This window comes from Taudactylus pleione, unplaced genomic scaffold, assembly GCF_031769625.1.
Source record: "Taudactylus pleione unplaced genomic scaffold, aTauple2 ptg000699l, whole genome shotgun sequence".
Classification (NCBI taxonomy): domain Eukaryota; kingdom Metazoa; phylum Chordata; class Amphibia; order Anura; family Myobatrachidae; genus Taudactylus; species Taudactylus pleione.
In genome coordinates, this window is record NW_028285101.1 from 2,506,435 (window position 1) to 2,522,205 (window position 15,771).

Here is a 15,771-nt window from a genome sequence, read left to right on the forward strand (position 1 = left end):
CGGAGCAGGCCCCAGTAATCAGCTGTGTGGTCTAAACAGACCACACACTGATACACTGCAAAAGAAAAAATTAACTTACCTGAGTCCAGGGACCGGAGTTCAGGGCTCCGGTCAAGTCCTCCCTCTGGTCAGCTGGTCTCCCGTACTGCACTGCGGCCCGGTCATCAGGTGACCGGGTCCCAGTGCAGTATGGGATGTCAGCTGACCGGAGCCATGGAGGACATCATCGGAGCCCGGATCATGCAGGTAAGTGCAATTAAGGGAGAGGGGTTGTGGGGGTAGGGGCTTAGCGCCCGGGAGGCAGCAGCGGCTTCCGGTTGGCGCATGTGCGGGCAATTGTTTTTGCGAAAATACCGTGATAAGTGTGCGAAAGGGATTCGCAGAGACAGAGCTTTCTTGCAAGCTCTGTCCCTGCAAGGCATTTTTAGTAAATCCCTGTGATATTGCCTGAATTCGCAATGCGAATTCAGTTGGTAATATCACACAACAATCTGCATTACTAATGCGGATTGTAGTAAATAGAGCCCTAAAACTTGGACATGCTGCTCTTAGTAGGAATTTTCTTACTTTGTTCCTGATTTTGATTGTTAAGGTGCATATCCACTACACGATAAAAATAAATGATTGAACGATTACGACATCGTTATCATTCATTAATCGTGCAGTGAGTATGCCGGCAACAACCAGCGATGCGCGATCCCGCTGGTCGTTACCGGCATCTGCCATCGTTCGAACATGCAGGCCAACCTGCCGATATCAACAGGTTGTGCATGTTCGGGGATGAGGGAGGGTGCCTGCACTGAACGACATATAGCACATTATCCACTTCACAGGATGATGAACGATTGCACGATTACGATGTTGTAATCGAACAGTCGTTCCACTCTCGTGTAGTGAATGTGCACCTTTACTTTGATTAATACTTTCTGGTATGTCCAGAAGACTTTTCAATTTTGCAGTTCTGCAGTTGGGCACTGCAATTGGGCTTTCCACACTAATTATATATATAAGTGCCTTAGAATGTATCTCATCAATTTCAGAATTAGAATTTCTTATTGTTCTCTCCTGTTCTGCCTGTTTCATGCTGTGGCTTGTTTGTCCTACATCAGGGGGATTCAACATGCGTCCCTCCAGCTGCTGCAAAACTACACATACCAGCATGCCCTGCCACAGTTTTAGCATGCCCTAACAGCAAAACTGAGGCAGAGCATGCTGGGATATGTAGTTCTATAGCCACTGGAGGGCCGCAAGTTGTATATCCCTGGCCTACACAATCAGCTCTATGTGGATATTTTAAAACATAAATGACTGTAATATAATCTCTTGTATAGAATTCACTGTAGGGCAATCTTATAACCTTACACAGATCACTAATACCTCACCTTACTGCTGCTAATTGTGGCAATCCACATCAGGAGCTGTGACCTCTCCCCTATACAGATCCAAATCTCACAGAGAGATGTAATGTATTACTAATGCTAGAACTGTTTCAGTAATATTAGATTTAGGTGCAAACTTTGGTGATGTACTGTGTCAAGCAGTGAAATGGACCAGTAGAGCACTTGCCCATAGCAACCAATCAGGTTTTAGGTAGCATTGATTAAGTACACATGGGTGTAACTACCATGGGTGCAAGGGGTGCAGCTGCTATGGGGCCCAGAGCTGAGGGGGGCCATCATCCTTGTCAAAGTTACGTGTGTTATATACATTTTTCACTATTGGGTTGTACATAGAGGCCCTTACACAATTTTGTTATGGGAATTAGAATTTTATTGTTGGCTTCATCTGCATGCTGGTGAACAATGGCCATTTTCTTGTAGCCCAGCTATCCCTAGTAAACAAACTTTATAGTAAAGCACATGGATTCATTACATGCAGTGGTGGATAGCAGACAGGTTGAGGTTGATGATGTCATAGGCTGCCTTTGTAATGTCACTTAGGTGTGAGAAAAAAGGCCCTGCTTGGAACAGGACAATTAGTTATTGGATGAGAGTTGTATGCTAGTTATATTTTGGTATAGCTATATATACGCATTTTTTCATTACTTTAACGCGTTTTGCTGATACAAGAGTCTAAGGTAAGAATATTTGAAAGTAAATATTATTTGAAAATATAGTTTAATAACATGGCACTATTATAGTGGGACCATCTAAGCCTGGCATAGACTGGTGCTGGTTGCAGCTTTTAGAGGGACCTCACAACCATGTTCCTACCTGTGTATTAGTTGTAAGTAGACCATGCTATGACCATTTGTGCTTAGAGCTATTTTATAATAATAGTAGGGTGGAATATTTCTTTCCCTGTCATCTTTTCTTTATTTCTATTTGATTTTGTTGCCAACAATCATTAATCATATTTTCTTCTGCAATTGGGCTTTCCACACTTATAATATAAATAAGTACCTTAGGGGTCTATTTATTAAGCAGTGTTAGCAGAGTGAAAAGTGATAAGGTACCAGCCAATCAGCTCCCAACTGTCATTTTTCAAACACAGCCTGTGAGATGTCAGTTAGGAGCTGATTGGCTGGCACCTTATCACTTTTCACTCTGTCTCCTAACACTGCTTAGTAAATAGACCCCTTAGAATGTATCTCATCAATTTCAGAATTAGAATTTCTTATTGTACTCTCCTGTTCTGTCTGTGTCATGCTGTGGCTTGTTTGTCCTACATCAGGGGGATTCAACATGCGTCTCTCCAGCTGCTGCAGAACTACACATACCAGCATGCCCTGCCACAGTTTTAGCATGCCCTAACAGCAAAACTGAGGCAGAGCATGCTGGGATGTGTAGTTCTACAACCACTGGAGGGTCGCAAGTTGAATATCCCTGGCCTACACAGTCAGCTCTATGTGGATATTTAAAACAAATAAATGACTGTAATATAATCACTTGTATAGAAGTCACTGTAGGGCAATCTTATACCCTTACATAGATTACTAATACCTCACCTTACTTTGTGTCTGACACACTTAGGGCATATTGCCTACTTTTGAAAAAGCATTTCAGAGACATTGTGAAAGCAGCACCTATGAGCGCGGCGGTAAAGTGGGCGTGTACTGCTACATCTGAGAGACGTGTCATAAAATTGATTTACATCCACATGTAAATGAGCCCCAAAGCAGTTAGTAAGATCTACTTGTTGATGAAAACACTCTGATACTTCTCAGACAATACATGTAGCCATAGGGATCATTGTGCCTTATAACCAATGCAGGGAAATTATACTAATGAACCCATTTGAATGTATATATCTCTGTTATTTTTTTTATATAACCATGTCATAATGGGGGTAAGGTGAAATGAGGGAGATTGGTAGACTCTTCAGGGAGACAGGGAGATTGCTGCTATTTCAGGGAGTCTCCCTGACAATGAGCGAGAGTTGGCAAGTATGACTTAGGGGCCTATTCATTACCACTAATGGGCCCGCTATATATTTCCACATGTTTTCAAGTAATGTGCCGGATGGGCTGCCTAATGTTCAGCAAACTCTGATAACTTTTCAGAGTTTGTCTGCGGATATCAACGCCAACATTCTTTTGGTGCTGATTCCAGGTCCACAATGATGAATAGGCCCCTAAACACATACATATACTAAGCATACTCTGCATATTACATATGTCACGGACTAAAAACAACCATTGCTAAACTCATACAGACTACTAAGGAATGGCTTAGTACGCCATCTTATCCCCTCTCCCTTACCCTATACATCAAGGAGCTTATTCTGAGTCACATGCGAAGTGACTATACAGTAGTTGAATTCAGATTCACTAACTTATGCTAATGCGGGTATACATTCAGCTCATGCAGGAGTTTGTGCGTAGAAACCTGCCCGCCCATTAATATTATGCCCGCCACCGTAACCATCATCATTAGTATTTGCACTTGCACCAACTCCATGCTAGGTGCAAGAGGAGAGATACATTCAGACACTGACTTCCATTCCCCATATGAACAACTCAGAATCACATGTGGCTTTTACAGTACTACATGTCCACAACAATCCCATTACACTCCCACACATCAGGGAGGTTACGTGTGATCGTATTGTCACTGCCCAGTTCCCACTCTGCAATGACATCACATGGAAACGGCAGTGTCTGTATGCTTCATGTGCTACAGTGACATGGGAGAGGGATCTTGGGATCCCTCTCTGGCCAATGGTCAGTGCTCTTGTGAGAGTATACTACTGCATGCTGACACTGTCCTTCTACACTCCACATCTCGCCATTTGGAAACGTAATAAGTTACATAATGTTATCAACACTCACATGACTAAGAAGAAAGATGCCTGACTGTCAGAACCTCTTTCTTGGTTGCTGATATCTAGTGAAGCCCCTGCAAACAGAAATACTGTAGGCCAAAGTTAGCTACCGTGACATTGCTATTCTTTCCTTACTAGGCCAACACAGCCAGGCCACACTGACTTTATCAAAACTGCAACCGAATAATAAACCACAATTAAATTGTCATCAGCCAGAACATAAACGTGCTAGACTGCCATCTTACAGTGACATTTGTGCACAGTGGCATGAAGGCGCAGACTGGGTAAAAGCAGTCTTGTGACCTTACGGCTTTGGCTATCATTCTTTACCACTCTTATTTTTCATTGTTTAACTCTCCCCAAGTGCAACAGAATCTGTGACACTACTTACACATTGTCGCAGGCATCAGGATCGCTCAGCTTATGTGAAGAAAAGTTCCCGGTTTGCTACAATACATCCGTAGGACCGGAGATCATATATCAGCATGTTTCTTTCATGCTATTTGTTTGTTACATACCAATGATTAATTTTACTCTCATTGGCTTCCAGCAAATATTCTGTTACATTGATTACATATGTAGTACGACACCACACTTGTATACCATTACCTAGTGTCCTAAGCAATGGGCAAATGCTGTGCATGTGTCTTTACAGCACATTTAAGTAACATTGGTTTAGTAGGTAGAAACATATTGCCATTTTTCCCTAATTCAAGTTTTTTCTTGCACATTTACAGGTCATGTGGCTGCCTCATTTACGGCTAACAGATACCCATAGACTCACCCTGCAGGGCCGCGGATCTGTGGAAGCCAGCATCATTGATGCCGCACAGACCATACTGCGGCAACAATTTAATATACAAGGCTTGCAAAGCACATGGAGAGGAATGTATAGCTCCTACAAGCCTGTCACTGGGCCAGCTGTACAGATCCACCCAGATAAACGTTGCAGACACTGTTTCATGTCCTGCTTTCGTAATAGGCAGATACAAGTTGCAGACAGTGCTCAAAAGTCAGAGTTAACCCCATGTGCTCTCAAACAACTGTATGACCTCTACCGGATTGTTGTTAAAAAAAACACGCTGAAAAACATCAAGATCCTGGACGTGGAGCAACAGCCGCAAAAGTCACATCAATGTGCTGTATATGCTATAGCAACTCCTGTGGAGATCCTCTTCAACAACGATGTTCCCACCTGCAGCTACAACTATGAGCTAATGAGGGAACATCTCATAAAGTGCCTAGAAACTGGAACCTTTACACCATTTCCAAAAACTAGAAAGAGGAAACGTTGTGAAGAGTATGGTAGTTGCAAAAGGAGGAGACTTAGTCCAGCAAGCCTAGAAACTGTATGCCTAGAAACTGGAATATTTACACCATTTCCAAAAAGTATGAAGAGAAAACGGTGTGAGGAATATGGCAGTAACAAAAGGAGGAGACTTAGGCCCTGATTCAGACCCACTCGCAAGTAGGCGTACGTACGTTAGGCGTACGTAAAAAAATATTTAAATTCAAGCACTCGCTCGTATTTTCGTACGCAGCTAAAAATCCGCCCCAAACTCAGGCGACCCCTCCTCTAACTAACGAGCGTGCCAAATAGCGAGCGTACATCCCCGAAATGGCTTGAAGGGAACGCACGCACAAGTACAAACCGGAAGTGGGCCTGTCAGATTCCGATTACCTGCTCGTTTATTCTGCCTACCTCCCTCAATCGTATCATGCCAATCAATGTATCAATTAGCTTAATTTTTTTTTTTTTTCAACACAATGCAATAAACTTTAATCTTGTCCGTGTTTGTGTTTACTCGCAGAATACGTACGGCTGAACCCTTCGCTTTTATTGTTCAAAAGACATGTTAGCCACAATTAAACAATTGTTCTATTTGTTTGTATCCCCACAAATTTTCTGTGGTTCATTTCTTTATTTAAATTTGCTTACGCATGTCACTGCATCAAGCCTATCATAACTCTCAAGAGATTTGTGGCCCGGTCGGACACATGACTCATACACTAACCAATAGAATTTGTCCTGTTAATTTCCCAAATACATTAGCCAATGAAATTTTTTTTGGGTGCTTTATTAAAAATAATTTACTAAAAATACACCATTGCCATCATGAGATCCGCCGCATTCACCAGGCGCGAACTGCTGGTGCTCACGGAGGTGATGGACAGGCGGATCACCAGTCAGCCTCCACCCATCTCAAATAGCCGAAAGCGTTCCGCATATGCGGAGGTACGTCGCCGCCTGGTGGTCGGACCTGCACCGGCGTACGCCCCGCTTGCTGGCATGCTTTCGCATGCAGATCGAGGAAAGTAAGTTTTATGGACTGTGGTTTTCAAGTTTATCTTGTGGGCCCTAACTGCGTGTGCATGTTTTCATGTCTGTCCTATTTAGTCATTGTAGTCATATCTGCATGTGCATGTTTTCATGTCTGTCCTATTTAGTCATTGTAGTCATATCTGCATGTGCATGTTTTAATGTCTGTCCTATTTAGTCATTGTAGTCATATCTGCATGTGCATGTTTTCATGTCTGTCCTATTTAGTCATTGTAGTCATATCTGCATGTGCATGTTTTCATGTCTGTCCTATTTAGTCATTGTAGTCATATCTGCATGTGCATGTTTTCATGTCTGTCCTATTTAGTCATTGTAGTCATATCTGCATGTGCATATTTTCATGTCTGTCCTATTTAGTCATTGTAGTCATATCTGCATGTGCATGTTTTCATGTCTGTCCTATTTAGTCATTATAGTCAAATCTGCATGTGCATGTTTTCATGTCTGTCCTATTTAGTCATTGTACTTATATATATATATTTTTTTTATTTGGATTCCTGTTGAAACTAACCACAATATTTTTTACATCTTTTAGGGGCACAGCAAAGACTACGGCGTCATCGGCAGACAAGACGCCGGTCCCGGCCCCTCTCTCAAACCCCCAATTCCTCAGTTACCCCCTCCTCCCCAGACCCTGTGGCCGAGATTTCTGGTCTACTTCCCCTCCAGCCCAATTCACCCTCTCCTCCATCCGCCCCTCCTCCAAATACCCCCTCCCAGGATTCTTCAAACACCCTGCCCCTAGGTTTGGGGAATGTAGCCACCTCCGAGGTGGTCGAGGGAGTGGCTTCTCGCTCTGGCGTTTTGCCGAACGGTATGTTTTTTTTTTTTGTTTTGGGCACCACAAACTGTTTGTATGTAATCATGTGTCGTCCCCATTTTTGTTGGCTTTCTGTCGCCTTAGGGTATTTTTGGTGGTTGTCTTTACCTGTTCCTGCTGATTTCACCATACACATATCACACCTGTGTGCATTTTTTTAGGGCCCTTGTATTTTTGGCCTAGGACATTTTGGGGTGCTGGGTTTTATCCGTGTAATGTTTTTTTTTGCCACAAGCTTTTAAGTTTTGGTTTGCTTGTTTAGTGTTTTTTTTGAATGTTGCTTCATTATTGATGTATTAATCCCCAAACTTTTGTCACCCACAGAGGAACAGAGGCGTCGGGCAGAAATCTGTCAGTGTGTGGCACGTATGCGGGAGCAAGTCACCGGGCTTCTGCAGGGCCTTGACCATCTGGCGGTCCTCCTTAGGAATTAGTTTTTTTTTTATTTTTTTTTTCAAATTGTTTACAAATAAATCAGTTTTAATTCACGCTCTGTCTCATGCGTTTTTAGTAAATCCAAGATTCTTTACACTGACATAAGTAGACTCTTCAAGCAAGGATTGTCAAAGAATCTCACTACAGATTGTGTGTTGTATTTTGAAGGCAAACAGGCACAAGAAACACCTCCCAGTACCAATGTCATTTTCCTTTTTTGGGGTGGACAACATGATAGTTTACAACATTTTACAGGTTCCTATTTGGTGCCCAATCTGCTTAGGCCAATCTTACGAAGGCAACTGATTGTACAGGATTCCTTGGTGTGTTGGTTAGTACCCCGAAAACATATTACATTTTAGCTCCACTTGCTTCATTACTGGGTTACCCCTTAGGTAAAATTAATGTTTGGGAGTTTGTTTACACTTGCTTCTAACGTGCCCAAAAAGGAAACAAATTACACTCTCTAAATATTTATTCACAACAGAAATCCAAAAACAAAGTGGTCACTCACAAACAAAACACACAGTGATAATCAGAAATACACCACATACCAAAAACAGGAAACAAACACACAACAAATCAAGAACTGGTTGACGAAGGTCCATGCCCACATGATTTCAAAAATATGGCGTTGCAATATGGGTGTCAGAATATATTCCAGAAGTTTCCACATAAAGGTTTTTGAAGGGTAGCAGGAAGTAGTCATCGTGGGAGTGGCAAAGATTATGCAAACAAACAGAAGATGGGGCAAGAATTAATATCAAAAAAGATGAACGCCAAAAAACCGTAACACATTGGGTATACACACTGTTGTTTGGTCAATAATTACCTAAAATATCAGGCCACCACATCATCGCGTATGGCCCCCCCACATACTGACCTCCGACCAACCTCGGGGGGGCCATCCTCAGGTAAGGCATCCTCTGGCTGCATTGGGACACCACTCCTTATGGCGATGTTGTGAAATATCCCACACAGGACCACAATTTTCGAAACCATATCCGGCAAATACATGAGCTCGCCACCAGAGCGGTGGAGGCATCTGAATCGGCCTTTTAAAAGGCCGATACAGCGCTCCACCACTTGCCTGGTGGCTGTAAGTGCGGTATTAAACTCACTTTGTGGGCCTGGTGTGGGAGCCAAATAAGGAGTGAGCAGCCAGGGCATGCAAGGGTATCCACTGTCTCCTGTGAAAAAGAATAGACAACATCAGGATCACTGTGTATCAAGCTTAACATTGTTATGTACTAAAGGTCTCCACTTACCCAGAAGCCACGCATCACCAGCTTGTAGGTTGTTTAATTTGTGCCATATCCCTGATTGCCGGATGACGAAGGAGTCATGTGCACTTCCTGGTAATTTTGCATTCAGGGACAGGATCTGGAGGGAGGCATCACATACCACCATTACATTCAGGGAGTGATAGTGTTTACGGTTGCGAAATATTGCCTCCAGCCGTGCTGGAGGCTGAAGTGGTATGTGAGTACCATCCACAACCCCTATGATGTGTGGGAAGCCAGCTATTTGGTAAAAATTGGCCTTGGCCACACTAAGGGCACCCATATCCAAAGGCATTTTAATAAAATGATGGAGGTGCTTGAAAAGTGCCTCCATCACTGCCCTCAGGATCCTGGAAAAGGAGGATTGTGAGATGCCCGCCACTATTCCCACCGTTGTTTGAAACGATCCTGAGGCACAGAAATGTAACACCGCCATAAATTGCGTAAGTGGTGGTATTGCTGTTGGACTGTCAATTTGCCGCTCAAGATCACTCTCTATTAATGAGAGAGTGTCTATGATGATTTTGGGAGGAAGACGGTAGCATCTTAAAACCTCATCATCGGGCATTCCAAAAAGGGTGACACGTGTTCGAAATATCTGGGGCCTTGCACGCCTACGATGCCTACGCCTGGGACGAGATTGAGGTTGGTCGGCTTCCGGGAGCATGGCCAGAACAATCCGCCCAAGATCAACCTGAAATGGCAAGATTTGAATGTAAAGCTTTGGACCCACCCCAAAAGAAAATGAAAACAACTTAGCTTGATGATACCATCCATTGCTGCTTACATGCCGGGGTATTGTCATGATACGTCAAAACTGAAAATAATCCCAATATTAATTTGTAAAAGTTTAGTCTGTGCATTTATGTTTCTAAATTTGGTGCTAGACAAAACATAAATTAGGCGAAACACACATTTGGGCAAAGAGCAAAACGACATTGCACACAGTACATCAAAATGGGGTCAAATGTAAGCCAAAAATGCTAAAGGGCAACCACAAACAATTTTACAGGATGAATAAGCATTTAAAAATGCGCTAATTAGTTCGCAAATACAAGTTAAAAAACAAACATAGAAAAATGCGCTAATTAGTTCGCCAATACAAGTCACTATACAAACAGAGAAAAATGCGCTAATTAGTTCGCAAATACAAGTTAAAAAACAAACATAGAAAAATGCGCTAATTAGTTCGCCAATACAAGTCACTATACAAACATAGAAAAATGCGCTAATTAGTTCGCAAATACAAGTTAATAAACAAACAGAGAAAAATGCGCTAATTAGTTCGCAAATACAAGTTAAAAAATGGACTTACCAAGAGCAAATATATAAGATTCCCAATCAAAAGGTCTTTGGGTCCGAAATAAAAAAAAAACTAAAAGAGATGAAATTATGGATCAAAAAATTAAGAACAAGAAGAAACAAAATGAGACACCAATTGAACCAAAGTTTGACTTCACAAAACTTACCAAATCAAGAAACGAGGCCAAAAAAAAAGCGAACGGAAAATAAAAACGCAAATCTAGCAAACAAAATAAACTCCAAACGCCAACTCCTTAATCCGCAAACAAGAAACTCCAACCAAGGTAACCTCCAACAATCCAAAAACGCCACCTCGACTCGAGACACACCAAGCCATAAATAGTGTTTCGTTTCCCGCACAAATTAAGGAGGGATCATAGGAACGCACAATCAATGATGCGGCCGCAAAATAAGGACGCATGTATAAATACTAGGGGTGTGCACCGGCCACTTTTCGTGTTTTGTGTTTTGGTTTTGGATCTGGATCTTTCTTCGTGTTTTGGATCTGGATTGGTTTTGCCAAAACCACCCTTCCGTGTTTTGGGTTCTGGGTTTTGTGTTTTGGATCTGTATTTTTTTTTAAAAAAGCATAAAAACAGCTAAAATCACAGAATTTGTAGGTTTTTCTGCTCCTATGCTATTATTAACCTCAATAACCTTAATTTCCACTCATTTCCAGTCTATTCTGAACACCTCACACCTCACAATAGTGTTTTTATGTCCAAAACGTTGCACCGAGGTAGCTGGATGACTATGCTAAGCGACACGAGTGGGCGGCACAAACACGTGACCCATCTAGGCGTGAAACTGCAGTGGCAGACAGGATGGCAGTTTGAAAAACTAGGCCCCAAACTGTACATAATGCAAAGAAAAAAAAGAGGTGCAAGATGGAATTGTCCTTGGGCCCTCCCACCCACCCTTATGTTGTATAAACAGGACATGCACACTTTAACAAACCAATCATTTCAGCGCCAGGGTCTGCCACACAACTGTGGCTGAAATGATTGGTTCGTTTGGGCCCCCACAAAACAAGCTGGCAATTAATGTGTCCCTGCACAAACTGGCTCTATGGAGGCAAGATGTCATCCTCATCCTCCTCATCCACCGATTCCTCACCCTCTTCAGTGTGTACATCCTCATCCTCACAAAGTATTAACTCGTCCCCACTTGAATCCACCACCACAGGTCCCTCTGTACCTTCTGGAGGCTGGTCTCCCTGGAAGAGCTGATAATTCATTTTGATGAACATCATCTTCTCCACATTCTGTGGAAGCAACCTCCTACGCCTTTCGCTGACAAGGTTCCCGGCTGCACTAAACACTCTTTCGGAGTACACACTGGAGGGGGGGCAACTCAGGTAAAATAGAGCCAGTTTGTACAGGGGCCTCCAAATTGCCTCTTTTTCCTGCCAGTACAGGTATGGACTGTCTGCCATGCCTACTTGGATGCTGTCACCGATGTAATCCTCCACCATTCTGTCAATGGTGACAGTATCATATGCAGTGACAGTAGACATGTCAGAAATTGTTGCCAGGTCCTTCAGTCCGGACCAGATGTCCAAACTTGGTCCTGCCTGCCCTGCATCACCGCCAGCGGGTTGCTTAGGATACCTAAGTTTTTTCCTGGCAGCCCCAGTTGCAGGAGAAAATGAAGAAGGAGCCGTTGACGTGTCACGTTCCGCTTCAGCTGACAGTGTGTTCACCAGCAGGTCTTTGCACCTCTGCAGGCTTGTGTCGGCCGGAAAGAGAGACACCACATAGGCTTTAAACCTAGGATCGAGCACGGTGGCCAAAACGTAGTGGTCTGATTTCAACAGATTGACCACCCTGGAATCCTGGCAAAGCGAATGAAGGGCTTCATCCACAAGTCCCACATGCCGAGCGGAATCGCTCCGTCTTAGCTCCTCCTTCACTTTCTCCAGCTGCTTCTGCAAAAGCCTGATGAGGGGTATGACCTGACTCAAGCTGGCAGTGTCTGAACTGACTTCACGTGTGGCAAGTTCGAAGGGCTGGAGAACCTTGCACAACACGGAAATCATTCTCCACTGCGCTTGAGTCAGGTGCATACCCCCTCCTTTGCCTATGTCATAGGTGGATGTATAGGCTTGTATGGCCTTTTGCTGCTCCTCCATCCTCTGAAGCATATAGAGGGTTGAGTTCCACCGCGTCACAACCTCTTGCTTCAGGTGATGGCGGGGCAGGTTCAAGAGTGTTTGCTGGCGCTCCAGTCTTCGGCACGCAGTCGCTGAATGGCGAAAGTGGCCAGAAATTTTTCGGGCCACCCAAAGCGTCTCCTGCACGCCCCTGTCGCTTTTCAGAAAATTCTGCACCACCAAGTTTATTGTGTGAGCAAAACATGGGACGTGCTGGAATTTGCCCAGATGTAATGCCCGCACAATATTGGTGGCGTTGTCAGATATCACAAATCCCCAGGAGAGTCTAAGTGGGGTAAGCCACTGGGCGATGATTTCCCTCAGTTTCTCTAAGAGGTTGTCGGCGGTGTGCCTCTTACTGAAACCGGTGATACACAGCGTAGCCTGCCTTGTAACGAGCTGGCATTTCTGAGATGCTGCTACTGGTGACGCTGCTGCTGTTGCTGCGTAAGGTGATACATCTACCCAGTGGGCTGTCACAGTCATATAGTCCTTAGTCTGCCCTGTTCCACTTGTCCACATGTCCGTGGTTAAGTGGACATTGTGTACAACGGCATTTTTCAGGACACTGAGGACACTTTTTCTGACGTTTCTGTACAGTCTCGGTATCGCCTGCCTAGTGAAGTGGAATCTAGACGGGATTTGGAACCGGGGACACACTACCTCCATCAATTGTCTAAATCCCACTGCACTAATGGCGGATACCGGACGCACGTCTAACACCAACATAGCAGTCAAGGCCTCAGTTATACGTTTTGCTTCAGGATGACTGCTGTCGTACTTCATCCTCCTCGCTAAGGACTGTTGGAGGGTCAATTGTTTAGTAAAAGTAGTGGTGTTCCTACTTCCTCTCTGGGATGATGAACGACTCCCAGCAGCAGCAACAGCAGCAGCGGCAGCAGTAGGCGTAGCAATGCAGGATCCTCCGGAGGAATCCCGGATAGGAGAGTCAGTCATGCCAGTGACATGGCCTGCAGGACTACTTCCGATCCTAACTAAGGAGGAAATTGACGAGGAGGGAGTTGACGGTGTGGTTTGCAGGCGCTTGGATACAACAGGACAACGGGATTTAGGTGTCCCTGGACTGCTTACGGTCTTAGCCAAAGTTTCTGAACTTGACAGTAACTTTTTATGAACGCGCTGCAGGTGCCGTATAAGGGAGGATGTTCCTAGGTGGTTGACGTCCCTACCCCTACTTATTTCACCTTTACATATGGTACATATGGCAAGACAGTTGTTGTCCGGATTTGGATAGAAATATTGCCAGACCAAAGAGGTGGAATGTTTGGTCTTCTGCCCAGGCATGACCGTGATGGGCTTTTTCATCCCACGGACAACAACTGTCTCCCCCGGAGCCTGATTTAAACAAACCACATCACCATCAGAATCCTCCTCGCCAACTTCCTCCTCAGCGCCAGCTACACCAGTATCCTCATCCTGTTGTACTTCAACAGTGACATCTTCAATTTGCATATCAGCAAGTGGACTGTGGGTGCTCCTTTCAGCACTTGCAGGGGGCGTGCAAATGGTGGAAAGAGCCACCTCTTCCCGTCCAGTGCTGGGAAGGTCAGGCATCGCAACCACCACCACACTTGGACTCTCCTTGGGGATTTGTGATATCTTCTTAGAAAGCACAGTTCTTCGCTGTGCTTTTGCCAGCTTAACTCTTTTGATTTTTTTAGTGGGAGGAGGGCTTCCATCGTCATGTGAAGCTGAACCACTAGTCATGAACATACTAGGGATCGACCTTAGCCGTTCCTTGCCACTCCGTGTCGTAAATGGCATATTGGCAAGTTTACGTTTCTCTTCAGCTGATTTAAATGTCTTTTTCAAGGTCATTTTCCTGAACTTTGCCATTTGGGATTGTATGTGCCCTCTACTATGACATTGGGCATCGGCCTTGGCAGACGACGTTGATGGCATGTTATCGTCTATGTCATGACTAGTGGCAGCAGCTTCAGCACTAGGAGGAAGTGGTTCTTGATCTTTCTCTATTTTATTTTTATCGGAGAAAGTTTGGTCCTCCATTTATGTTATATCGATTTGATATATACGTGCGGCTAAACACAGAAAATAATTTTTTTTTGGGTTTGGACTGGAGTGTACTTTGTGGGTTACAGCACCCTTTAACGGTCAAGCCAGCCGGCCCTTTACTTATGACACAGGCGCACGCTTGGCACTACTTTGTTGATGCACGTGCGGCTACTGCGCACACAATTCACAAACACAGAAAATAATTTTTTTTTGGTTTGGACTGGAGTGTACTTTAGGGGGTTACAGCACCCTTTAACGGTCAAGCCAGCCGGCCCTTTACTTATGACACAGGCGCACGCTTGGCACTACTTTGTTGATGCACGTGCGGCTACTGCGCACACAATTCACAAACACAGAAAATAATTTTTTTTTTGGTTTGGACTGGAGTGTACTTTCGGGGGTTACAGCACCCTTAACGGTCAAGCCAGCCGGCCCTTTACTTATGACACAGGCGCACGCTTGGCACTACTTTGTTGATGCACGTGCGGCTACTGCGCACACAATTCACAAACACAGAAAATAATTTTTTTTTGGTTTGGACTGGAGTGTACTTTCGGGGGTTACAGCACCCTTTAACGGTCAAGCCAGCCGGCCCTTTACTTATGACACAGGCGCACGCTTGACACTACTTTGTTGATGCACGTGCGGCTACTGCGCACACAATTCACAAACACAGAAAATAATTTTTTTTTTGGTTTGGACTGGAGTGTACTTTGGGGGTTACAGCACCCTTTAACGGTCAAGCCAGCCGGCCCTTTACTTATGACACAGGCGCACGCTTGGCACTACTTTGTTGATGCACGTGCGGCTACTGCGCACACAATTCACAAACACAGAAAATAATTTTTTTTTTGGTTTGGACTGGAGTGTACTTTCGGGGGTTACAGCACCCTTAACGGTCAAGCCAGCCGGCCCTTTACTTATGACACAGGCGCACGCTTGGCACTACTTTGTTGATGCACGTGCGGCTACTGCGCACACAATTCACAAACACAGAAAATAATTTTTTTTTGGTTTGGACTGGAGTGTACTTTCGGGGGTTACAGCACCCTTTAACGGTCAAGCCAGCCGGCCCTTTACTTATGACACAGGCGCACGCTTGGCACTACTTTGTTGATGCACGTGCGGCTACTGCGCACAC

The 15,771-nt window shown here is 44.3% G+C and overlaps 1 protein-coding gene across 1 annotated transcript; it reads left to right on the forward strand.

The window, feature by feature from the left end:
• The first annotated feature begins 240 nt into the window (after window positions 1-240).
• LOC148477696 (uncharacterized) lies at window positions 241-5,714 on the forward strand. Its single transcript, XM_088456347.1, has 3 exons — window positions 241-246; window positions 5,001-5,500; window positions 5,543-5,714. Exons 1-3 carry the CDS (start codon window positions 241-243, stop codon window positions 5,712-5,714), a joined length of 678 nt encoding a protein of 225 aa, XP_088312473.1.
• Window positions 5,715-15,771: the final 10,057 nt, after the last annotated feature.